This window comes from Phallusia mammillata, chromosome 1 (genome assembly GCF_965637545.1).
Source record: "Phallusia mammillata chromosome 1, kaPhaMamm4.hap1.1, whole genome shotgun sequence".
Classification (NCBI taxonomy): domain Eukaryota; kingdom Metazoa; phylum Chordata; class Ascidiacea; order Phlebobranchia; family Ascidiidae; genus Phallusia; species Phallusia mammillata.
In genome coordinates this window covers 33,272,802-33,299,526 of record NC_137252.1, presented here as the reverse complement: position 1 = coordinate 33,299,526, position 26,725 = coordinate 33,272,802, and the positions used below count along the sequence as shown (strand labels likewise).

Genomic DNA, 26,725 nt, shown 5'->3' with positions numbered 1-26,725 from the left:
CGTCAGTTTCGGCATTTGGCCCAAAGAGGGTGTTAGTTAATTGCATTTTGCTGTAATTATCGAGTCGGGTTCACTTTTTTGAAAACGGATTAATAAAGTAGACTAAAAGATGAGGCAATGGTGCGAATTTAAAGAAAATAATGGGCCCGAAAAGATTTCAAAATTTTTAATAAATTTGGCGTATTTCGTCAGTTTCGGCATTTGGCCCAAAGAGGGTGTTAGTTAATTGCATTTTGCTGTAATTATCGAGTCGGGTTCACTTTTTTGAAACCGGATTAATAAAATAGACTAAAAGATGAGGCAAAGCTGCGAATTTAAAAAAAATAATGGGCCCGAAAAGATTTCAAAAATTGTATTGAACTTAGCGTATTTCGTCAGTTTCGGCATTTGGCCCAAAGAGGGTGTTAGTTAATTGCATTTTGCTGTAATTATCGAGTCGGGTTCACTTTTTTGAAAACGGATTAATAAAATAGACTAAAAGATGAGGCAAAGCTGCGAATTTAAAAAAAATAATGGGCCCGAAAAGATTTCAAAAATTGTATTGAACTTAGCGTATTTCGTCACTTTCGGCATTTGGTCCAAAGAGGGTGTTAGTTAATTGCATTTTGCTGTAATTATCGAGTCGAGTTCAGTTTTTAGAAACCGGATTAATAAAATTGACTAGAAGATGAGTCAATGTTGCGAATTTAAAGAAAATAATGGGCCCGAAAAGATTTCAAAAATTGTATCGAACTTAGCGTATTTCGTCCCTATTGGCATTTGGCCCAAAGTGGGTGTTAGTTAATTGCGTTTTGCTCTAATTATCGAGTCGGGTTCATTTTTTCGAAAACGGATTGTAAAAATAGACTAAAAGATGAGGCAATGGTGCGAATTTGAAGAAAACGATGGGCCCGAAAAGATTTCAAAAATTGTATTGAACTTAGCGTATTTCGTCAGTTTCGGCATTTGGCCCAAAGAGGGTGTTAGTTAATTGCATTTTGCTGTAATTATCGAGTCGGGTTCACTTTTTTGAAAACGGATTAATAAAGTAGACTAAAAGATGAGGCAAAGCTGCGAATTTAAAAAAAATAATGGGCCCGAAAAGATTTCAAAAATTGTATCGAACTTAGCGTATTTCGTCCCTATTGGCATTTGGCCCAAAGTTGGTGTTAGTTAATTGCATTTTGCTGTAATCATCGAGTCGGGTTCACTTTTTTGAAAACGGATTAATAAAATAGACTAAAAGATGAGGCAAAGCTGCGAATTTAAAAAAAATAATGGGCCCGAAAAGATTTCAAAAATTGTATTGAACTTAGCGTATTTCGTCACTTTCGGCATTTGGTCCAAAGAGGGTGTTAGTTAATTGCGTTTTGCTGTAATTATCGAGTCGGGTTCACTTTTTTGAAACCGGAATAATAAAATAGACTAAAAGATGAGTCAATGTTGCGAATTTAAAAAAAATAATGGGCCCGAAAAGATTTCAAAAATTGTATTGAACTTAGCATATTTCGTCAGTTTCGGCATTTGGTCCAAAGAGGGTGTTAGTTAATTGCATTTTGCTGTAATTATCGAGTCGGGTTCACTTTTTTGAAAACGGATTAATAAAGTAGACTAAAAGATGAGGCAATGGTGCGAATTTAAAAAAATAATGGGCCCGAAAAGATTTCAAAAATTGTATCGAACTTAGCGTATTTCGTCCCTATTGGCATTTGGCCCAAAGTGGGTGTTAGTTAATTGCGTTTTGCTCTAATTATCGAGTCGGGTTCATTTTTTTGAAAACGGATTGTAAAAATAGACTAAAAGATGAGGCAATGGTGCGAATTTAAAGAAAACGATGGGCCCGAAAAGATTTCAAAAATTGTAATAAAGTTAGCGTATTTCGTCACTTTCGGCATTTGGCCCAAAGTGGGTGTTAGTTAATTGCGTTTTGCTGTAATTATCGAGTCGGGTTCACTTTTTCGAAAACGGATTAATAAAATAGACTAAAAGATAAGGCAATGTGACGAATTTTAAAAAAATAATGGGCCCGAAAAGATTTCAAAAATTGTATTAAATTTTGCGTATTTTGTCAATATTTCGATTTGGCCAAAACGTTCGTTGCGCATCCATCTGTGACGTTCTCTCGTTTCGCATTCCTTTTTTCGTTTTTATTCTGGCAGAATGACAATGGTCTTTTAATGTTTCTTTTTCCAATTTAAAGCCTTTACTGAATTAAATAAGGTAAAGTATAGTTATTGTGCCATTTTGTACAAATGAACTTGTCATGAAAGCTACAGACCTTAACCTAAGCTAAAATCACTACGTGGCGAGCGAATCCACAACTTACCCCAATGACCTATAAACTAGGATTTACCAGATTTACCATGGACAAAATTCCGAATGGTTTAATAAATATCTTAGGCGACACCAAATATGCGTTATATTGCATTTTGTTACATGTTACCAACCAAACAAATCCATTTTTGACAATATAACATTATAGCATTGTTACAAAACAGAATTTTTTACACGGTTCTGTCCTTTTAACAGAGTATTGTTAGCTTTCATGATGCAAAAAACGCCTTTATTTCTTCAACTAGCCTTTAATTCATACTCATCAAAAACAGCACAGGCAACAGAAGCGTAAACCTTTGAGAATTGTGAGAACTACCATTAGTTTGATTCGTATCCTCTTCTCTAAACCTGGACGAGTTCTTCGTCGCATTATAAGAAACGTCCAGAACTATGATGGTTGCTTGCTCTCCTTTCGGGGACCAAAAGCGAACGGTGGGCGCAGCTTGATGTAATTCAACCCAACCCTGATGGCGACGATCAACTCCCTGGTGGAAGCGCAGAGCTTTCCTCACGACAGTAACGCAGGTTGTCCGAATTGTTGACTGTCTTCTTGCCTTGAGTTCAGAGGCATTAGCTTGAAACATCCCTATATTTTAAACAGCCTTAACATAATGTAGAATTTATCTTTTAACAAATTTATTCTCTTGTTACTTTTCTATGAGTAACTAGACAACATTTATCGTAACTCAGAAAACTCTGATTTCCATAAACAGCACTATTTATACTCCGTATATTACCCACAATGCAACAGTAAACTGTTTCTCTTTTCACATAAATTTCGTTTGTTAAGGAACTGGGCAATGTCCATAAAAACATTAACTTTGACGCTGGAAAAGAACACGTATAACTGCGAAAGACAAGGCAAAACTGTCTACAGGGTTCCCGCGCAATTTTTCGCAATCCAAAACTTTTTAAGAAAACAAACCGAATTTCCATAACCTTAATCGAAAAAAATCGAGCGATTCCCATAGTAAAACTAGCAAAAAGACTTTGGCATATTTAGCCAATTTACCATACTTGCATCGAATATACAAAACGTTAGGTAATTTGAAATTACTATCTCTATTTGGCATTCTCGGGCGCCAAATCCATACTTTTTCAAGGACTTTTGCAAAAGTTGGATTTTTTCAAAAACAAATTTAAATTCCATAACCTTTCCAGGTTTTTCATACCGCTAACACCCCCCTTGGGAAACATTTTGGAAATATGCCCGCGGAAACCCTATGTCTAAAAATAGACTCTGACATGAATATGATTTACCAGCACATGCAAATCATGTACTGAAAAACGTGTGAAACGTTCTTTTTTATACAATTTTATACTTATTCTTTATATTGGCTGCAAACGTTGCTCTAATGCAGCGTGCAATGGTATAACGTGCAATTCGTGTGAAATATTACATTTTATCTGTATGGTCTGCTGCGGGCTCAACGCGATAAAATTCCGTACATTAAGAGTGTTTTCAAAAATTCATTCCGGACAAAGATTTTCCGCCAAAATTCCGGACATGCCAGGGCAGTGGTGGCCAAACTACGGCCCGCGGGCCGCATCCGGCTCCCAGTCCTGTTTCATCCGGCCCGCCAAACACCTTGCCTGGTTTTTTTCCAAGCACCATATTTACCACTGTGAACAAGCAGTGCAACAGCGCTGATTGCTACTAGCAGTAGCTTGTGGCAAGCGTTGTTTTTTTTAGAATAAATGTCCTTGTAGTGTTATTTTTAGAACAGTCTGCCAACCATGACGTATGATGTAACTACAATAATATATATTTTAATAAAGATGGCAACCAGTTACGACAAATTTTACGTAAATCTCATTTAATCCGACCCTCCAGTGGCGAGACAGTTGCAAATTTGGCCCTCTGGTAAAAAAGTTTGGCCACCCCTGTGCCAGGGTAATTCCAGACATCTGGCAACCCTGCTATCAACAAACCTCAGTTAATGAGGCCACCATATTTCTAGCCTAAGCGCCACTTTGCTGACATTGTAGCACGCATACAGACTTGGACCATTCTTTGACCAGAGAAAGACTTTCTTTACAGACCCTTGGAAAGAGTACGTAACTTACCTCTAGCACAAGTTTACCTATAAGCCTAAACGTTGTCGTCATCCGGTTGACGTACGACAGATTCCTGTGTGTTAATACAAATAAATGTTAGGAGGAATGTTAAAGGGCGAACGAAGGTTGGATGTTAATGTATGTTGCTCAATCTGTAATTAAAAAGGCTCTAAATGGAAAACAATCAATAAAAACCAACGAGCGCAACTTTATTGCAGTGCTGGCAAAAACGATCTTCTTAAACGCAAAACGAGATTTTCTAAAATCAGCGATAGTGAAAAAACAGCCGCTTGTTGCGTCACAAATAACACGTGTTGTTCTGACCAGACACCACTTGAAATTGGGATTAAGTTGATTTTTCAATATTAAAACATGAATTTGACATCATTTAAGTTAAGTAATGGTCTTTTGCTCAGTTGTAAATGAATATTGCGTGATGGTTTGTTAAAATGGCAGGTGTAAAATGAATGAGTCTGCATAACGTAAAATCTCACCTCGATACCAGAGCAAATTTCCGGGTGTTCAACTGGCAGTTACATTTAATGTTACATAATCTGTGAAAAATACAATAGTTTATTTGTTGGAAATCCCGAACACTACGCATGTGAAACAAAAAATACCATTGTATCACTAATTTATGGAATTACACATTTACATAGTACCAACGTCTACGTAAAGTGTTTTACATATGCTTTACATGTTACAAAACGCAGCTTAAGTTTAGACAAATAATTGCAGAGTATGTGGCATGTTTCTCGAACGTTGATTGGCCTAGACGTTTCAAAACTTAATCAAGCCTACCAATGCATGTAGTTGGAATTGCTGAATTCGAAAATTGAAATGCTTGTCATGTTTAATATGGACGTAATAAAAAAGTATTTTATTTTCAAAGAAGGCGAGAAAAAAAGGGGTTTCTTTTTACAAAAAAATAGTGAAACTGATCTTGTGTTGTAATCAGCGATTTTTTCTCACTCTTTTGCAATCCTTTGTATATTTGGTGGTGCGTAGGCTATTTTGGGGAATCTGTAACAAGTTACACAGCAATCCTTTAACGTTTTTGAGATTTCGTGCCGTTTCGTTTCTAATCAGGTAGTTTTCTGGGTTTAACTTTGACACAAACCGGTCAGGGTTTAGATCAAGGCTACTCAAATAGTTTTTTTTTAAAGTCCAAATGCAACAGTTGAAAATTACCGAGGTCAGGACACCCCTGTTGGTAATGTAACATATCTGAGTTAGCTTTATTGTTAAATGTTTACATTAGCTAAACAAAAGCTTTTATTTGTATAATTCTTATCAGTTTAATAAAGAATCAAATCACTAGTGATTTGAAAGGGCAGTTTATTACACCACAAACAAGACTAAAGCAATGATTAAGTTTGCGCAACAATCACCTTCCTTTGGTAGTTGTTATCGATTAAAATACATTTTCTCGTCACAGTCGCACAATCTGACTGGAACTTTTTTAATAAAAGTGTAGGCGCCTCGCAGTTCCCCGAGAAACCGATTTTCGGACACCAGCTCGGAAACTGCTACCTTATAGCAATTTTCAGGTATTTAGCATATAAACAGATATATAGCAAAGCGTATGTAATCGTAATCAAAACATCGTCGAGTATGCAAATTACAATTTCAAGAAGAGCTATTTTGAGTAAAATATGACTCAATTTTAATTAAATGACTTATATTTTCCCAAGTTACTTGAAGATCGACTGAAGTGCTCCAGGATGGAGAGTCAGGACAAGAGGATGGGACTCCTCTCATCCAACCAATCCCTGGAGCAGAGAGTAAACTGGATTCAGCGTGAGATGGAGGAATCGCAACACGAACGACTTCATCTTCTCGAAACTGTCAATCAAAGCAAACATCACATACAGATGGGCGTGGCCGATCGTTAACAGGATGTGATTGGCGGCAAAGGGGGCCAGGCGTTTTGTAAAATCTACTTGTTTTTTTCGCGCTGTATTCAATGCATCAGACTGTCTTGTGGGTGAAAGTATAGTTGTAAGCGGCTTAAAATTAATGGATCTAAACAACAAATTCAGTTAAACATTTCTAGTAAAGAAACTGGAAGCTGAGGCAAGGTCAGCTCGACTGAACGCTGCTAAGGAGTTTACAACGAGTAAAGACACCTTGGAACGAGAGAAGAAGCAACTGCAATGTCGGTTGAAGAGCGTGGATGATACAAACCGCAACAGTGTCCGTCAACTTCATAATATATTAGCTGACCAGTATAGGATCAATGCCAGGTAGTTTGGGTTCTGGATTGCGCAATAACCATCTATTATTGCTCAACATTAATTCGATAATGCACAGAATAAGATGATTGTTGCGTAATTTCGAATCAGTAAGACTCACCATTAAACGACTATTGTGCAGTATGAGAACATGTTGTATAATATCAAGTCATTATTGCTCAATATTTAACAGTTATTGCTTACTGGATCATCCAGTAATGGCTCTTTAGTGCAGAGTAAGACGCGCCTCAACTCGAAAGCGCCGCCAACGAATTGATCGGTTTAACGTCAGCAGTTGGGGAAAGATGATCTGCTTTCAAACACATCAAATCGACGCTTGTTTGTGTGCATTTCAGGTGGAAGAAAGAAACGGAGAGCGCAGTGAAGAGATACGAAGACAAGATCGCTCAACTCGCACAGAACAGACGCAAATGTCACAAACTCACCAACAAATTACAGGTTGACAAATCTCATCAACTTTGCACCTAATTAAACGAAAAATCGCAATGTCCTTCACGGACAAAAGTAAAATGTCATATAAAAACAAATATAATGAGTTTAGTAACAAGTTTCACTCACGTGAGTTAAACAAGCTACCAATATCAAGTGGATTAAACACTGTTAGAAATTTTGAACACGATTTTCCCTTCCTAGAGCAGTTCTTTTTCATAATCTGTTTTAATTACGATTTGGTTGCTTGATAAAGGGTTTGTTAACAATAGCTTTTCCATTTATCAGCATAACGATAATGTTTTTGTGTTTCTCGAAAAGGATTTTGCGCAAAATCTCCAGTTATAGTTCTTGAACATTATATTTTGCAAGCTCTCTAGAATTTGGTTTCAAATAAAGTCAGTGTTTGAAAACGCCCATCTTCATTTGAGTCTGTGGATATTTTTCTCGCAGTGTCAGGAACTGAAGGCTCCTATGATCATGGTTGAAAATATACCACCGGTCCAGGAGAGCCACGTAAGCGTAGATTTCATGGCGTCGCAATTTAACATCAGTAGTTTTGGTCGGTTTGCAAATAATCCCAACTTTTTTACCGAATTTGTCTACATCAGTGACATAAAGTATCGTTTGTTCTACTGTGTTGTATCGATTTCATAGAAGTATTATCAATTTATCAGTCAGTATCCTGGCATGATTGTATTTCTTAACCAAACTAGTAACGCTTTCCTTCCCATCAGGGTACATACATCGTTTAATCCTCATTTTTCCTCCTACGATGTGTAATTGTAATTTATAGATTTGTTGAAAGCAGGAGCATTTATTTGACATTAAATTTACAACAGACGAACGATTACAGCGGCTGTGCTCATTAAATTAAACAAAAATCAAGTTTGAACTGCAAAGTGTTGCATGTTTTTATTTTCAAGTTTAGAAGTTATCTAAATGTTACATCTCCACGTTCAGTTACGCATGATTAACTTGTCTCATTATTCCCCTGCGATGACGTTACAATCGCCATGTGCGTAACAGTAAAATTAGAAGGCCTTTGTCTGAATGTTGCAATGATTAGTTCATTTACTGTACAACGTGGTCGAGTAAGGTGATTTATTACTGCATTAAGTAAATTCGTTTGTGTTGCATTTTTAGAGACGAATAAGGCTAAATTAAATATTGTGACGACTGACTAATTAATCTTCAAGTGAAGGCTGTTTACCGTGATTGTCGGTGAGTGTTTAATTCGATTTGTGACCTAAATTAATTCATGGCTTTATGTGTGACTTATGGCATGCTGTATTTTCCTATAGTGATTGCAGCGATTGTTTCATCGTCTTGCAACTGTTGATACGTGTACTGTACCTGTTGACCTGTGTCGCAAAATAGTTGGTAAGTTAGTCATTGGCATTTTTGTGCGTTGACATATGTCAATGTGTTTCGTTTTCTTGTTTAGAAAACCGTTCCCGTTTCGTTCTCAACCCTGTTTCTGTCCGTTCCTGATTGTGTACGACGTTGTGGTTGTTGCCGCTATTGTTGCTGTGGATTAGTACACGTGTTTCGGGAAGTGTGATTTGTGTGGGAAAGGGCGAGGCGTGTTTCAACGTGACAAACCCTTTGTGAGGCTCAGCCTTGCAGGTCGGCCGTTCAGAGTCTACACTAAATGTGACTTTTTTCATAATGTCATTGCTGCTTTGTTTGCAAATAGCTAGTTGTTATCTTCGTTTGTTTTCTGTCAATCACCATGATCTAAATATTTTCATTCCAACTGAAACTTAAAATATCATATACTTCATAGCACGCTAGGCCCATTTATTTACAAATTTTACGTTTAGACTTATTTGACGCATAACATTAAAAAACTTATCAAAGGGATTTCCTAATATCCAAAGATCACAATTGAAATCCAAAGATCTTCAGAAATAACCCCAATGAGTGACAGCCCTGGAGCCAGCACATGTACATAAAAAACATAATTATATTACACATCAGGTAGATAAAAACAGAAATGAAAACAAATTTAATAACTTTGAAAAACCCAAGAAATCCAAACTTACCAAACACCAAGTTCCGCAAGACAATCGTATTTCTATTTTCCTAATTTACATGAATAGGTGTGAATTTTATTATCATGGTAACGATGCAGTTTAGAAAATTTTGCTGGTTTTAAAATTTTGCAGCAATTTATGTTTGTTTTTTATTTAATTTTATTAAATAAGTTTGTGACTAAAACCTTATTCAAAAATTTGTTTTCTTTATTTTTTATTAGCACGAGAATCACAAATCAGAAAACGAAAGCAAACGACAAAGTTGTGAAAGTTTGTAAAAATTGTGTTGAAGAAAAAGTTTGAAGTCGAAGTTTAACTTTTATCAGAAAATTCTTCATCGCTGTCGGAAAATTCGTTTTCTTCATCGGAATCTTCATAGAAATCAACAGTTGACCGCTGCAAGAAACACAAAAAAACATTCAGCTGAAATCTTTGTAAACAACACAAGTAGAATCACACAAAGGTCAGGCTTGCTGAGAGAGTGACGTCACCAGCCTATGACGTAATCATATTTACGTCACTATTTTATTCACAGGTGATTTTGTATTGGAAAATGTTTATCTATAAATCGAACAAACAATCTTACGGGAAGTCCGGGTCTTTCCAGTTCTCTGCGTAAATTCCGTTTCCCATCATCAGAAATCCCGCAATCCTCCAGATACAACCACTCAACTTTCCTCAAACAACCGGAAGCGGAAATTATTTCAACTCCGGGATTTCCGAACTTATTGCCACTCAGCCAAAGTTCTTCCATCTGCACAAGATTTGATGATTATTTGTCGCAAATACTAACTGAACAAATTAACTGTCACGTGATGAGTGACGTAGTTGTGTCGTCATTTATTTAATTTCAGGTTTTGTAATTATTATAAAAAATATTCTTATGAAACAAAATCACAATCATAACAAACCCCGTGTTTCATTTTACTGATTCCTCCACAAATCACCCTCAGTGTGTCTGAGTTCAGGTTGCAGGTGTAGAGATCCAGCAACTCAACAGTTCGATTCAACCTTGGGAGGATTTCAGCCACGGCGTGCGCTGCACTCGATGAGATGGGAATTCCGTTGAAATCAAACTTCACAGGAAGATTACTTGCAAGAAAATCCTTTTCATCATCTGAGCATTCTTGCAAGTCCGTCAGCAGATCTAATAAAATACAAAGGAAAAACAAATAGTTGTTTTGGGTTGTATACAATAAAGCAGGGCGGCTGGAACTAAGTTTGGGATTTCGGGTTGACCATAAAACCATTTCAAAAAATTTCATAAATTTAATATCAACACCAGGAATGTTAACGAAAATTCCGACTGAGGCCTCTGCGTTTTTTCTGCAAGCGAAAATTAACAAGGACCACCTTTATACGTTATGTATACTGTATTAGTAAGTTTGAATAAAGTCTGCCTACCTGTTTATTTGCAGAACTTTTCATCTTACTAACTTTGAATAACATTACAAACTATCAGCAGTCAGAAATTACAAATTTAGCATCTAAACACGAGAGCAAATTTAATGCGCCCTTCCTCCAAAACTTTTAATGGCTTCTGATCTACAAATTCACTAAGTGAGTAAAATATTCCACAAACACAATGTGGTGATTATGACGCAATACAGAATTTTTTATGTCATAAGTAATGAGACAATTACAGTAGCAAAGTTTTTGCAAACTTTCGCTAGCGGTGCCAATGATTATAATTTATTATTTTCAGAGTAAATTTAAGATAAAAAAGGCTTGTTTAGTTTCGAATTACACCATCTTATATGTTGGTACTTTGCATTGTTAAATATCGCTACGAAAACAACGCTTTGCTGTTTACGATGCGCTCATTATCACGTTAGGCCGTCCATCTCCTTTTTTGTAAAAACCTTAAAATACTAGAAAGGTGGCCTGCGATTTTTTTAAATTCTTGAGTACAAATTAGTGAAAAGTATCAATCCACACTTCAAAAGGTTCTGTTTGTATTCCTTTTACATTATATAGTCATTTATTTTCAATTTAAATATGAAATTATAAAAAGAACGAGAAACAAATCTCCCAATCCAATCTATAGCTTTGACCTCGAGATAGCTGTCAAAGGCCAGTTTTTGAACCGTTAATTTTTTTCTCACAAAACCCAGCCAGTATAACCGACACTGACAAATTACGAAGATATTTTGCAGCAAAGGTATATGTAACAAATCGTTCTTCAATTTGTTCTGTTTCACAAACGTTCACCATTGACCTGAAGTAGCATCTCATCGACACGCTTTTCAGCAGGACGTAGTCCTTGTGCAAAAATAACGTTTGCCTAATTTGTACACAACTCAAGTTGTGTGTTTCTAAATTGAATTTAAATTTGTTCTTAAATGTGAAAAATTGTTCTTAAATGTGTTTTGTCTTAAAAGCGTTCATTAGCAGGGTGGGCCGACTACCGCTCTTTTTTGCAAAAACTCCCATAAACAAAATGTTATCTTTGTAAAAAGATGTACATAGGAGCTATTTGGACATAGATGCGGTAACAAATAAACCAAACACATACTCTTACCTATCAAAAGATGTCCATCCAGGTAAGTTGTCATGTACTCGATAAGCTCTTTGCGAAACATTTCAATCTTGCCTGCTAAAAACAAAAACATGTTATTTCTTGGCAAAAACCTGGAACGCGACTATAAATGATGTCTGACTGGCTGGGATAATAAAATATAGGTGTCAGAATAAAGGAGGAAAACGCTTGGTATCGAACAGCGTGTACAAAGTAGAGTGATAGGAAGGTCTGAATAAGATAGGGACTAAATTAAAGTTCTGTGGCAATGTGGGGCAGGTCGCATATATAATTTGCCAACTGTTTTCCGCCGTAATGGAAAAATGACTTCAGTGGCACCGACTGCCCTTCAGAAGTAAACGGTGTTTTATGGCATACCGCAAGTAGGGTGTCAGTATAATGAAAAACTAGTTAAAATTTCATGCCAGTTTATGGAAGTACGATTTTTGTCAATTTATTTCACACTTTCAGTGATATACAAGCTAAAACCAAGCCACTTTGGTTGTATCAACTGACATTGCACAAGTTGACGGTGTTTGACTTATTTTGTCATGTACCCAGGGCCCTGGAGAGAAGAAAAACATGCGTACGGACTGCACCCCCCTCTTGTGGGGCCTGCATGTGCATGTAAGTGTTGTTAAAAGCTTGCTTTGCTGTACAATGCTTTATTAATTTAACCCATTTGATACATATTTTCTGTAGATGATTAGCTCAATCAAATGAATGCATGTACACCTACTGAATGGTTTAAAAAGCTTAAGAACACAACCAAAAGTGTCATCATATGTTATTTGTTACACTCTTACTTGCTTGAAATTGCCATGGAACTTGTTCAACTTCATAGAAATAGTTCCATGTTGTTGCTGGCTGTGCAGGCCATGGAGGAGCAGATGTTTGGGGTTGGGCCGGGTTAGTGTATGGCAGGTGATATGATTGTTGGTGATTGTTCTGATGAAAAGGAGCAACACCATGGTGCATTCCAGATGGGGCTAGATTTCCTGGATAAGGTAGCTGGTATAAATAATGTGGATCGTAAAACTGCCTAATGTGACTTGGAATATTTGAAAAGATTGGCTGATTATTCATCTGAACATTTCCATGCTGATGGTCAAAGCGTTGTTGATTGACATATAACTGCTCTCCATTATGAGCTGGATTTACTGCAACATAGTGGAGCTGATTTGTATAAGGGGAGGTGGGGTGATTGTTCCGTGGTAACTGATGTTGAAATTGCTCAAAATTTCGGATAGGGAAAAATCCTATAAACAAATTGGCACCGGTTTTAACTTCTCAAAATAAACCTTATGTTGACAGATTTGGAAGCAAATCAAAGTGACAAATCTATGGGAGTAATGAGTGAGATTGAAAACATTTCAATCATTATTCCAAAATTAAAGTGGGGATGGAAAGACAAGGCCCACAGAAAAAAATGGAACTGATGAAACCAATTTGAGAAATAACTGGAGGAGCTAAAGAGTCAAAAGCAATATAAAATGACATTTGAAAAAACAGTTTAGCTAATTTCAGGGGTGAGTAATGTCGGGCCTAAGAAAGACTAATGTCATGAAAACAGTCCAAATTTTGGTTTTTTGAATAATAGCCAGGTAAGTGTTTAGATATAATAGTAAACACAGCAATTAATACATGACCAAAGGCAAAAAACAACTTACACATAAATATTTTTCAATGATACTGAGCATAAATAAATATGCTTAGTGAAGTCCAAACTTTTGAAATTTTCTAGTCCATTCAGACATTTTTGAAGGTTTCTCTGTCTAAGAATCAGCTTCTATTGATTGTGAATTGCACACAATTGTAAGGGGCTATGGGGGTAAATGATAGGGCTACAGGGTTGAACACACCAATAGACACCTATAAAAGACACACTCTACAAACTGTCTACAGTTTATTCATGTCAAACATTGTTTAAAAATTAAGCTCATTTAGGGGGCCAGTGGGGTAAATGTTAGGGCGACAGGGTAAAACACAACAATCGACAACTATGAATAGCACACTCTATAAACTGTCAAAATTTCATCTAACTCAGACATTGTTTAAAATATTCACCCATTTTAGAGAGCTAGAGGGGTAAATATTGAGGGTACAGGGTAAAAATCAACCATCGACATTTATAAATGACAAATTCTACAAGCTGTCCAAATTTCATTTAATTTTGACACTGTTTAAAAAAACTCACATTTTAAGGGGTTAGTGGGGCAATTGATAAAGTTCTACACCCAAGAGTATAAAACATGAAACTACAATGAACTAAATTCTGAGCACTAGAGGTGTTATAAGCCACATTTAATAACACTTCTGACATCATACAGCTGTTAATACCCCTCTTTTGACATGTGCAAAAATGTCCACCAAGAAACAAACACAAGTACCATATGTTCTGTTGCTTTATTATACTATCACATCACAGAAATCTTTGATTTGTGGTGAAGCAACATACAAACGTGTTTTACACTTTGGGGTCCAGTGGGGCAAATACTTGACTTATCAAGTAAGTAGATAAAGTAGGCACATCCGCATCTGTGAAAGTTTCATCCGAATCCACCAAAGATTTCATGCCAAAAGTGCATGAACAAACTTTGGCCGAAAAAAGAAAAAAAATGAGTGAAATCAAGATACATCCCTTTCAGGAAATGGGCCTCATAATGAAATGATTTACAAACTAGTCACAATAACTGCTACTTGTTTACACATTGCATCTGCTGGACAGAATCTGTTGGCACCATTCATTTGTTGAGTGACACCTGTCAATGTGCATTAAACGTTTTCCAAAACATATGTATTTTCCCTACACTTGGGGCATGAAACATGCAAAGTTGTAAATAATGCATGTTATGGGATAACTATGATAAGTCTTGGGGCAACAAGTTTAAACAGGGGGACAAAAAAGCCCAAATTTAGCCATTTAGGGGTTAATGGGGTAAATGGTGCAACTGCATGATAAAATATATCAATAAACACCTCAAAATGGCATGTTCTGAGAACTTTAATGGGACCCCACATCAAAACTGATAAAGCAACAATCAACACTAACTCAAACTACAGTCCTGTAAAATTTAACCCCAATTAGCTAATAGTTAAAAGTTAGACCACTTGAGGCGCTTTAAATAGCTAGCTTTGATACTTCTAATGTCATAAGTCTGCTAACAAAGTCAAATTTAAATTTGTTCCACTGCTACTGCTCATGTTTAGTTGTTCATACCTTGCATGGTTGTAGGTTTTGCTGAGAGCTGAACTATTGGTGGAGCAGGGTCACACGATAGTGATTGTAAATCTGTTAAGATATCATATAAGCACATATCAATGAGATAATTCATTACCAAAGACTTTGGAGTGATTATTGGTTAACTGAGGAGTGCTCATCTCAGTATAATGAACTATTCCATTCAATTAAAGACTTACTTTTTTTGCCTTTGTTTCCCAGCAGAAGGCCGCATAAAAATCGTCGAACCATCGACCAATGGCCTCCCTTTGCCACCTCAGGGATTATGTTGTGAAATTCTTCATCTGGCATGAACTCACGTATGTACTTGGCCGCAAACATCTCCTGCAACATTTGATGCAGAAAGTAAAATAGTTGGTCACCATCAAATAGTCGTTGATTCGGAATGCCAATTTTACGAGCAAAGGCAATGATGATGTCTTGGACAATGGTGGCTTTAAGACTCCCAAGACTTCCTTGGGTAAATACAACTGTTTTCTGCAGCATTCCTTCATATGCCATTTTACCAAGTGGTTTACATAAATTGGTAATATTCATGTTGCGTGCATGGTCAGAGTATCTCAGTTGCTCTAAAACAATTTGAAAAACCTCTGTGACTGTTTTTACTTTGTTTAAACCTTGATCCAAAACAGCAAAAACGATAAATTGCAGTAACAAAGGATTGTGACAAAGACTAAACAGTTGCGGGGTTTTGGTGGAAATTAATTCCCACAATTCATCTCCCTTTTTCCCTGCAAAAGCACGGAACAGCTTTTCCATGTCTTCAGTTGAAAGGTCATCAACATGAACTGTCACATCTGGACGAAGGTGTGACGGGAGTTTAAGAATTTTGTGGGGACGTGATGTAAAAATTAGCAAAGAATCTTTAAAAATCTTCTTGCAACAAAGATTGGCTACTAGCTGATCAATTGGCAAAGATGTATCATAAGAAGCATTTACTGGTGTCACATTTTCAAGCGTCCACAATGCCTGGTCATAGCCATCAAACACAAAAACACACTTATCTTGGTTTTCTACCATCCATTGAAATGCTTTTTCTTTTGTTTCATTATCCAATCCAGGACAAAGACAGTCAACAAAAAGTTGTTTGCATGTTAAAGGCTGATTATAGTTTAGGTCCATGAATCTAAGATGAAACTTAACAGATTGATTTGGTTGAGTTAACTTTGCCAATTGTTTAGAAAGAGTAGTTTTCCCTGAGCCAGGTGGGCCAACTAATGCAATAAACCTTTTTTTGGAGGTTAGATTTAAAATTGTATTGAAGGTAACAGTCTGTTGATTTGCAGTGGAGGACAGTTTCTCTGTAGTGGATGGTATGAATTCCTCTGTTCCCACAGGACACCATAGTCCCCGATATGCCTCATATTCATGCATTCCTGGATGTACATCAGGTAGTTGGTTTGGTTTCAGTTTTTCATCATAAAGCACCACGCTTTCTGGTAAGCCTTTTGTATGCTCCTCCTGGAGCTTTTTAATAGCAGCAACTGAAATGAAAATGCATGTGAATCATGCTATTATGTAAAACAACATGTTAATGCCAGTGCCAAGTGACACTTTTGTTGGGATCTTACTTAAATGGTTGATTGTAATTGGTGCTGGTTATTAATAGTAATGTACTGAATCAGCAAAATTGATTGATTCTGCCGAAATCGAATATTCGGCGGTTATGCCGAATAAATTTGGCCGAATCAACCAAATCATTCATGACGTCACATGAAGTCCTACCGTATGCGTTTGATAACACAAGTCTATATACCAAGCAATTAATGCAGAATAGTTGTCCTTCGTTCCTAATTTTAGTTCTGTGGAGTTTAACATTGCCTCAAGCATGATTGCCAATTAAGCCGACAATGAATTACTGATTTTTTTGTCTGCAGTGGTAAAAACGATGATGTGTTAAAAATATAATGATTGACATGATTGTCTTTGTTACTAAGCAGAAAAGACACGCTTAACGTTTTAAATGTGTGTTCATCAGAGATTCAGTTTCTGCCGAATCGCACCAAATTATTATTCGGCCGAAACCGAATCTTTGCAATAGTGGCTGATCCGGTCGAAAAATTCGGCAAACCGAATATTCGGTACATCTCTAGTTATCTCCTTCCCTGAAGGGGACTCATGTTGTCCATATATATATATATATATATATATATCTTTTTTGTCTAGTTTGTTTCAACCATTTGGTCAGAATAGAGTGGTTCAAACTTATTCAAATTTACACACATGTAAATTTGTGTACGCAACTACACCAGATGACCCAGCAATTAACCAACTGAAACGTAAAATTTACAGAACGGCTATAATTAAGTAAGTGATCTGGGAGTTAAATACTTAAAGAGGTTGGTGCTTTAAAAAGTATGTTCAGTGATTTAATATTTAGTTGGATTTGCCCATTTTCACCACATTACACCAAAATATTTTTTAGGTTCAACAGTTCTTGGAAAAAAACTTGTCAAGTGTAGTAAATGGAACTACTAGCTACATGCATATAGAAAAGTTAATATGTAAACAGAACTGCATGCATATAGAAATGTCACCTTTCTAGTTTAAAAAGTATTTACAAAAGAATTGTTTAACTAGAAAAGTGGTTTTCTGATATACTTCAATTTTATATATTCTATACGATATTTACCATTTTACTATACTATACTATACACAATTGTATCTATGTGTATGATTGTTTTTGAAAGCAAAAACTAATGGGTCCTCACACGCTTGTTTATGCAGATTTACGATAAACCTATGTTGCGGTTATTTTTATATTCCTAAGGACAAATTTTTCACAAAGAATTAACTTAACTTTTAAAGTTTTTGTCCATATTCTTTTTGCATCTTTATTGTCATATAATTAAAATCGGTGAAAAAAGAACGGAGAAAATACTTTCAATTTAATCTCTTGCTGTGACCTTGATATTGTCATTTAAGTTCAGTTTTTAAACACAAATTTTCCTATATAGCCTTAACTGTTTTATTAGACACTATATAAAAAGTCATTTGCTACAAAGGAATACAAAACAACTTGTTTTTCACTTAAATTTGTTTCGCAAAAACGACTGTTTAATGACCTTTTGACACTGTTTTTAACAGCATGCAGTCCTTAGTGTTTAACAATGCCGTTCAGCCTAATTTATACATCACTTAAGAACTGATTTTTGAATTGATTTGTCAAAAATAAAGAAGATACGTTATGACGAAAAATTCTTAACTGTGTTGTAATCCCTACAAGTTAACCTTTAGTGACCCGTGTTTATGCGACGGCCAAGCTGACAACGAGAATTTAAAGACCATTTATCGCGGCGTTCGAAAAAGTTTAGTTTATTTTTTCATATTTATGTTGGGTCTACGACGTTTTGCCTGACATAAACGAAATCGAAATACGTTTATCAAGTTTAAATTACGTCTTAGGTGTAAAAACTTCTCCAAAACTGAAAATGCGCGTGATAACTCAATAAAACGTCACAGCATTCCTGCACAAAAAAACAGCTGATTTCTAATCACCCAAACGACTGTCTCGTAAAACGTCTGTCCGGACGTCAAGCTGAGCACTCCCGCTCTGCCGCCTTAATCATAAACCAGTGAATTCCTCCCTTGGGACTTATATCTATGACTGATAGTGTACACATATTATAGGTTGTAAAGGTAACTGGCAAAATTTAAAATACTATATGAATACCCTGCTTAAACAATTGTTATTTTTTAAAAATATTTCTGCACCATAGGGCTTATATTTCTGCCTCAAAACTAATACAGACGAATCCGGTTAATCGCATCATCCATTTGCCACGGGTATTTGATGCGATTAACCGGATTATGCGATAATCCGGTTGCTATGTAAACAGTACACGCCGTTAACGAAAGTGCTTGCTTTCACTTCCCCAGCTAAAACAAAGTTGCAGTGACGCTCAACTATGGCAACGGAGCAGTATTTTCTCTCTTTTGTTGCCGAGAATCGAAAAAAGTGCTACTCTCAGCGCAATGCACGACGTCATGCTTCCTAACTGTCGTGGCTATGGTGCAATCGCCCAAGTGTGTTGAAGAAACAGTAGAAACGCACACACACACACACACTTGGTTGGCGCGCACGCCACAGTTCGCTTGATTTGAGCTTTCTCTTGCAGTAAGGTTTATTTGAAAAGATATGTTACATCGCATCGTAGCCAAGGGGCCCAACATTTAAATTTGGGAACTTCCCTATGAAGACGGTTTATGACGTTTTAGTCTTGTTTTGGGTGGTTTCCGTTATAAATGTGCCAGGCGTTTCGCTTCATATACACGTAAAATGGCCTGTTGTTTCTAACCTATTTCGTTTTCTAGTTCAAACCAACGCGTTAAGCGGCAAAGTGCTTGGTGCATATTTGTAAGCAGGCCCAAACCCGAAAGTACACCACCGAAACCGGGTCAAACTTACAACTTTGGTACATTCTACAGCGTCAAGGCGAGCTGCAGCAGTTTCTATTACAACCCGTTATACAATTGACAAAAAGAATAATTGATTTTAGCAAAACTTTAAAGACTCAGATTGTGGCGCTACTTTCTAGCTTACGCAGCAAAACTGCAGCTGCAGGACTAGCGTGACTGTCACGTGATCAACGTGTAATCGTTGCTTCAAAAATTTAAAGCAGCAACAAGTACTAGACTAGAGGAATAAATGCCTTTTTTAATCGGTGTTCTTCCTGATAAGTTGCGCAAGGTCACGAATAGAAGACATAAAATATGTCAGTCGTTGGCACGTTACCAATTACGTGAATCTAAACAACACGGTGTGATTACTTGCGATCTAACATTTTTTACAACCATTGCGTGTTTGGCGGGTCATGAACAATATAACAGAAAACATTTTTAAAAATTTGTTTTACATTTAACATTGTTTAAATTTCAACTCTTCATTTAAATTTTAAACGCCTGTTATATCATTATTGGCGATTAGATAAGCCAGTAATAAAGGATCAATGTGCACTGCTTTGAGATAACGACTGCTTGTTATCGCTCAGCGGTAAACTGAACGCCGTTTTAATCTCCTAATGACTTTTCCAAAATATTTTATAGTCGAGACGTGTCATTTTCAACGTTGAAATTAGATGCGTTATTTGGTGTAGAATGCAAACATGCATCCACGTCTTTTCGTGTACATTACATTTTACTATCATATCGTCGTTTTTTATTCGAAAAACTCGGTCTGTTTGACTTTCACATAGAGATCATCAATCCGGTTAATCGCATATTTTGTTGAAAATCGATGCGAATATCCGGTTTATGCGATAAACCGGTATGCGCTTAACCGGACGATTTTCTTAACAAACGATGGGCGACGGTTTGGGATTTTTAATTGCGATGCAATTAAACGGATTATGCGATTAACCGGTATGCGATTAACCGGATTTGTCTGTACTGATTATTTCGGGGTTTAAGGGGTGAAAAATGGGCGAATCCGAAAAAAAGAAACAAAATTCTTTAAAAAACCTTACTTTGCACCAAACAACAAAGCATGAAACTCCAAGACGCTGTACTTTAGTCAGTGCTGTTTTAAAAAATTTACGTTTTGGGGGCCTATGGGTGAACCGCTGGGCCAATCGGCGTCAAACTTCAGAAGGATCAAATTTGAATTACCGTATTTTACGGACCATAAAGCGCACCCTACTATAAGGCGCACTGTCAATAAATTGCTTTGATTAGTTTTTTGTTCATACATAAGGCGCACCGGACTATAGAACGCAACGTATTTTAAGGAGTATGGGTTACCGTATAAAGCTCAGTAAAGTCCCGTATAAAGCTCTTAAAGCTCTGAATATCACAGTTGGTAGTTGCGTTTACCGTAGTTTTTGTGTAAGACGGTGGTTTATTTATATAATGATAGTATCGGTACTGGTTTTGAGTGTAGCCTAGGCAATTAAGCACTACTTGATCCATACATTAGGCGCACCGGCTTATAAGGCGCACGATCAATTTATGAGGAAAAAAATGATTTAGATTGCGCCTTATGGTCCGTAAAATACGGTATTAACTAACATCTTTGTAAATTTTAATTAATTTAAAGCACTCTTTCTTGACCAAACGCGCCTCACAAGCCAGCATTACTAAAAGCGATTATTTCGGGGTTTAAGGGGTGAAAATGGGCGAATCCGAAAAACAAATTTCTTTAAAAAACCTTACATTGCACCAAACAACAAAGCATAAAACTCCAAGATGCTGTACTTTAGTCACTACAACCGTTTTGAAAAATTTACGTTTTGGGGGCATGTGGGTGAACCGCTGGGTCAATCAGGGTCAAACTTCAGGGGGATCAAATTTGGATTATTAACTAACATCTCTGTAATTTTGAATAAATTCAAAGTACTTTTTCATGACCAAACGCGTCTCACAATCCAGCGTTAGACAGAAAAAAAATATACGGACAAAAACAATGTGTCCCCTTCTAGTAGGGGACCCATAATAAAAAGTTTACTCATTAAATTTATCCAGATGTTTTGGAAACAAGATCTGTCAGTTGTTTCTACAAATTTATAGCTATGTTCCTTTTTTTTGTAATGGTGAGTAAACAATACAAATTTGATATTGCACAAAAGAAAAAACAAACATTTTTACCTTTGTCTTTTGGATCAAAATGTGGCCTCCCAGAAGTATTGTAATCTAAATCAATGTTTTTTTTGATATAATTACATATGTCAAATACAAAATGATTAAGACATATACTATTTATATTGAGTTTTATTCCATTTAAGTTGAATAAAAGGCAGCTGGAACAAAATTTTACAATTTAGAAGTTGCTACAGTACTATCTTACAATGTGTGCTCACCACAAAACTGGTTCAAATAATGAAGCCCAGTTATAAATTGTGTTGTTAAATTTATATGTAATGACAGGCACTTACAATTATGATGCACATCTCCTTGATGCACGTTCCCTTGAACCCCAACTACGGATGAACCTGAAACTGATGCTTCTCTCATATCAATACTCTGTTTGTCTCCAACAGTTTGGTCTGAATAAAACAGAGCAAATTAAATTTCTTTGATTATTTTATATCATGTGTTGGTTTCTTGTATAGATAGTTTGTTGCAAAAAGTTTAGGATTAGAAAAAAAATCACAAATACAAGAATAAAAGCAGCAGAAATATGTATTAACCAGAAAGGTGGTTTTTCAATAATTTCTTTTTTATATATTCACTATCCCATTTAGCAATTTACACGACACACCATTCGAGCTACACACATGATTGTTTTTGCATGCATAAACGAATGGGTCCCCACACATGTGTGTATGGTAATAGATTATGCTACAAAACTGTTATGGTTATTTTTAGATTCGCAACGACATATTAGTGTTAAAATTCTTTTATCATTATACTGTCATATATTTACAAAAGTAGTAACAAATGGCAGAAAATACTTCCAACCTCTGCGAATAGAAAACACTAACAGTATTAGAAACACTTAAACTGAAGGAGCCATTTTGCAGCAAAGGAATATATATCAATTTGTTCTTCACTTAACTTTATCTCGCAAAACATATACTGACCTGAAGTAATCTCTAGCCGTGCAAAATCCGAACGACCCATAATGACCTTTTGACCCATTTTTTATTAGCACGGACTCTTTACAGTTCAATAGAAACATAATGCAAATTTTGTATAAAATTCATGTATTGTTTCTCTAGGTTATTTGTCCTAAAATAAACAAATTACTTGTGACGTAAAATCGTTCTTACAGGGTTTTGCCGAACCTACAAGTTAACCTTTAATGGCCTCTTGTCAAGCAGCAGTCCAGCTGACAATGACCGATAAATGACCATTTATTGTAACTTTTGTGTAGTTTATATTTTGACCTGTATTTTAAGCAACAACGTTTTGCCTGACATATGAAAAGCAAAATACTGTTTATCAAGTTTAATTCACGTCTTAGACATGAAACTTATGCCAAAACTAAAAATGCACATGATAACCTTTAGCAACTTTCTTCCGTTACTTTATATCATTTGCATTAAATGGCCAAGAACAAAAAACAACAAATTATTTGCACAAAACACTTGACACCTCGACATAAAAGATATTTTGTAGTTTATTGCAATAAAGATACTCCTTTCATATTTACTCCTGTTCGATTACCAAACGACCTATTTTTTGGGGAAAAAATATAGCGTTTGTAAGGACTTTGTGGTAAAACGTTTAAGTATGTGTGGAGACTTTATTTCCTATCACACAGAGCTGGCTTGTTAACCAGTCAATCATCTCCTTTTCCACATGTTGCGGATGACCCTGGCGGGAGGCACTGTCTGGCTTTGCCCCATAGACAAATATTATGTGTAATGTCTGCCACCCCATATTTGTAACAGACGTCATTGTGATATAAATAACTGAACAGCTAACAGCTCTATTCCAGCGAGAACAAAGCCTGATGGTTCGTGTGGTCATGCATGAAGCAACAGTCATTTCTGTCCTGTACAGGTTGTTTACTAAGGTGTGTTTATAAAGCCATGATGGCAATAGCCAACCCTTAGTAAAGACAATAACTTGATATTTTAGGGTGACAGTCATTACAAAAAGTGCAGAAATTTTCTGGATCAATGTTTGTAATTTTTTCCAAACTAAAGAAGAAAAGAAGTTGAATACAGCACAGTACACATGCTAGGCACCTATACATTGTAGTTCTATTGTCTAATCCTTTTAATTTAAACATGTGCATCCACTAAATGCTTTTAGACAGTAAAGAAACACAACAATAAATTTCATTATTTGTTATTATGCATAATCTTACCTGCTGTAAAGTGCTGTGGAGCTTGTTGACTTTCATGCTGGGGACAATTTGATAACATAGCAGCAATAGACGTTTGGGGTTGTTGAGCAGGGTTAGTTTGTGAGGCGTAATTCCGATTTGTATTAATTGAAGATAGGTAGCATGATTGTTGGTTTGGAAGCTAAAAATATATATTTTGAGAAAATGGAACCATACCATGCGGCATTTCTGGTGGCACAGGATATGGTAATTGGTTCCACGAGTGCTTGGGTGTATTGAAAAGGACTTACTGCAACGTAGTGTTGTTGGTTTGCATAGTTTGCATAGGAGGTTGGTTGAGTGTTCCATAACGTCTGATGACGAAACTGCTGAGAATCAAACTGGTTCCTTGCACCTGTTTGTTTGAATGAAGAAACAAATTAGCATTAGACCAAAAAGGGGAAAAATGCAGATAAAAACAATCTTTCTTTCAAGGTAGGGGTCAGATAATTACTAATTTATATCACCTTGCCAATTTATCCATTATATTGAATGTAGAAGCATGGACTATTTTAAATTTTTCCATTTTAGAGGCATGTGAACTGTTGGGTCATATAGGGCAGTCTTTTCCAACCCATGGTCCCCAGAAAATTCTGTTGTGTCGCCAATTTTTATGACAATAGGAGGATTTACTCTTTGACTTCGTTTCGTAGCATTATTTTTTAATTTTCCAAGGCTTTCAGGGTTCTTCAATGAGGTCGATTTCATCCATCTAAGGTTCGATGGTGACAATTTGGAAAATTGCAGGCGATTGCAACATTACTGATTGTATACATAAATAAGCTTAAAAGCACTGTGAAATTCAGCTAACTTTATCTTACAAGCAGATTTTATTCATCAGACACACAAACACCAGGGGCAAGGGGATAAAACAAACTGCTTCAAAAGGTTGCCCAAAACTAATTTCAAGACTACTTGGCATGGTAATGGTTAATTCTGTTCGTGGTGTCATATTGGCTCTTAATGCTTTGAGGCAGCTCTAAAGTTCGGGCTAAATGGAAGTATTATGTTGAAAAATAAATAGTATTTGTTTTGATTTTTTAATTATCCAAACTGGCGTAATAATTTTCAAAAAGCTTCTTTGATTTAGAGACAAAAATACAACCAAAGTAGTAAGAATGCATCCAGGGTTTGCGAGAAACCACAAATCAAAATTTTGGGAAGTATTTGGGTCGTTTGGACTTTGAATAACTAACTAACACATGTGTAAATTTAAAAGATGCAAAATACAGATAAAAACAAATAAATCCCTCAAATGAGTCAAATACCTTCTACTTGTTGGTGCATTGCTTGTACTGGGTACATTGAACTGCTGGTACCCTGCAATTGTAGTGTCATACCTGTCAACATATGATTCAGGCTGTAACAGGTTTGTCACAACAGGAGGGCCAACCATGCCTTAAAAGCGCAAACTGACATCATCCGTTATTTTTTTAATCTTACCTGCTTGAAAATGCTGCGTAGCTTGTTGTGCAGGTTGGCCAGCAGTAGATGGTTGAGATTGTTGGGCAGAGTTAAGATGCGGGTTGTTATCATTTGAGATTGCCCCAAATAAAGATGCATGATAAGACTGTTGGTTATTTATTTGATGAATAGGGGCAACATAAGCATGCACTCCTGATGGAACCGGATTTAGTGAATAAGGTGGCTGGTTTAGATACTGATGTCCAATACTATGTGGATTGTAACTTTGCTGAGTACTAATGTGACTTGGATAAACTGGAATGTTTTGCTGGATATTCATCTGAGTATTTTCATGCTGGTGATATTGATATTGTTGAGCTGGACATGGTTGTGTCCAAGTTTGAGCTTGTCTCACTGCAACATAGTGTTGCTGGTTTGCATAGGAGTAGGTTGGTGGAGTGTTCCATGATGCCTGATGTCGAAACTGATGAGAATGTGAAATATTTCCTCTTACAGCTGCAGCATCAAATTGATTCCTTGCACCTGTTTGTTGGGGTGGAGAAACAGCTTGGTTGGAATGTGGAGTGTTGTATGGGTTTTGAGGTAGGTGGAAGTTTAATGGAGAGTGTTGGTGTGGATTGTATGGCTGGCTAGAGATGCTGGTAGATGCCAAGTGTTCTTCACTTGCAGAAGCATTCTGTAATAACAAACAACAGCTTAACAATGTATTGGTTTGTTAATAAAATTGTAACAAGATTGTTAAAAAATGTGAAACTTTCCACTGTCTCAGCTGAGGTGAATAACAAGTGACACATCATACCAGAAATTCATTGGAAATTTGATTATAACAGGAAATAACTATACATTTTCTATCAATCCTATGTTTAGTTGTAACTTTAGAGTTGTTTAATGTGTGTGATTTTATTCAGTTTTGATGAAATATGTGGTTCAGTAAAAGTAAACAGTCTTATTATTTTTGTGTCACAAATGCAAAGTCGACAAAAAAAAACAGAACAAAATTCAAATAGAATTTGCCAGATAAGCCAACGTCTATAAAACACTGTATATATGCGCCCCATGTTATTTGCATTTTACCTCCAACATGTCAAAATTGCACTTTTTCTGTATGCTGGGTCAATATGATTGGTGACTATGTTGCAGATGTGAATGCAACTGAATTATCCAAATCAACAAATAAAAAAATGTTTTAACCTGATTTTGGTCATCAGTATTTGGAATACATCTTCCTTCAAAATTCCGCTTCATTTAGTGCAAAATAATCCACTTGGCAGATCCAGACTTGGTTTCCCAGATCTGCCACTTTACAATGTAGAAGTCAACAGTTGGTGAATATGATTAGCCTAAAACATCTGACTGAAGTTACATAAAACTAAAATTGAAAACAACACAATTCAATTGTTAAGAAACAGTTTTTTTACAAAAGAATTAATATTCTCGACATTTATTTTTAACATTTAACCATAAGAAAACTAATTTATCCTAAGCTTTTATTTTCGACTGCATTGCGTAAAAACACCAAACTTTGCGTGCAACTAAAAAGAGGAACTAGCGAAATAAAAGCAATATGGCTTCACCTCAGGAAAGTTTTCGGTGAATCCCCTAAAGATGAGGAACAACAGAACAACCTTAAGGCACGGGTCACTGAACAGCCTTATACCAGTGTTGGGCAGATTAAAC

At 36.2% G+C, this 26,725-nt stretch overlaps 1 protein-coding gene and 1 long non-coding RNA gene across 9 annotated transcripts; one reads left to right on the top strand and one right to left on the bottom strand.

Annotated features, from left to right (window-relative positions):
- The first annotated feature begins 8,000 nt into the window (after window positions 1-8,000).
- Window positions 8,001-9,693, top strand: LOC145230751 (uncharacterized). 4 transcript variants are annotated; one of them, XR_013860757.1, is made up of 4 exons: window positions 8,001-8,438; window positions 8,503-8,684; window positions 9,421-9,557; window positions 9,630-9,693. It is a non-coding gene; the product is annotated as an uncharacterized LOC145230751 (long non-coding RNA). The 4 variants fall into 4 exon arrangements; XR_013860754.1 differs by having other exon boundaries at window positions 9,316-9,557; XR_013860755.1 differs by having other exon boundaries at window positions 8,503-8,711.
- On the bottom strand, window positions 8,842-26,413 carry LOC145230583 (uncharacterized). Of its 5 annotated transcripts, none has more exons than XM_080096043.1 (14): window positions 26,240-26,413; window positions 25,067-25,724; window positions 24,892-24,963; window positions 23,875-23,978; window positions 23,606-23,765; window positions 21,723-21,833; window positions 21,436-21,480; window positions 15,033-16,337; window positions 14,833-14,904; window positions 12,419-12,871; window positions 11,616-11,690; window positions 10,006-10,241; window positions 9,681-9,848; window positions 8,842-9,490 (listed from the first exon to the last, which is right to left on the bottom strand). In XM_080096043.1, the coding sequence occupies exons 1-14, from the start codon at window positions 26,291-26,293 to the stop codon at window positions 9,407-9,409; spliced, it is 3,597 nt and encodes a 1,198-aa protein (XP_079952169.1). In that variant the 5' UTR covers window positions 26,294-26,413; the 3' UTR covers window positions 8,842-9,406. The 5 variants fall into 5 exon arrangements, with proteins under 5 accessions (XP_079952169.1, XP_079952179.1, XP_079952201.1 ...); XM_080096053.1 differs by having other exon boundaries at window positions 11,616-11,687; XM_080096075.1 differs by having other exon boundaries at window positions 12,419-12,610.
- Window positions 26,414-26,725: the final 312 nt, after the last annotated feature.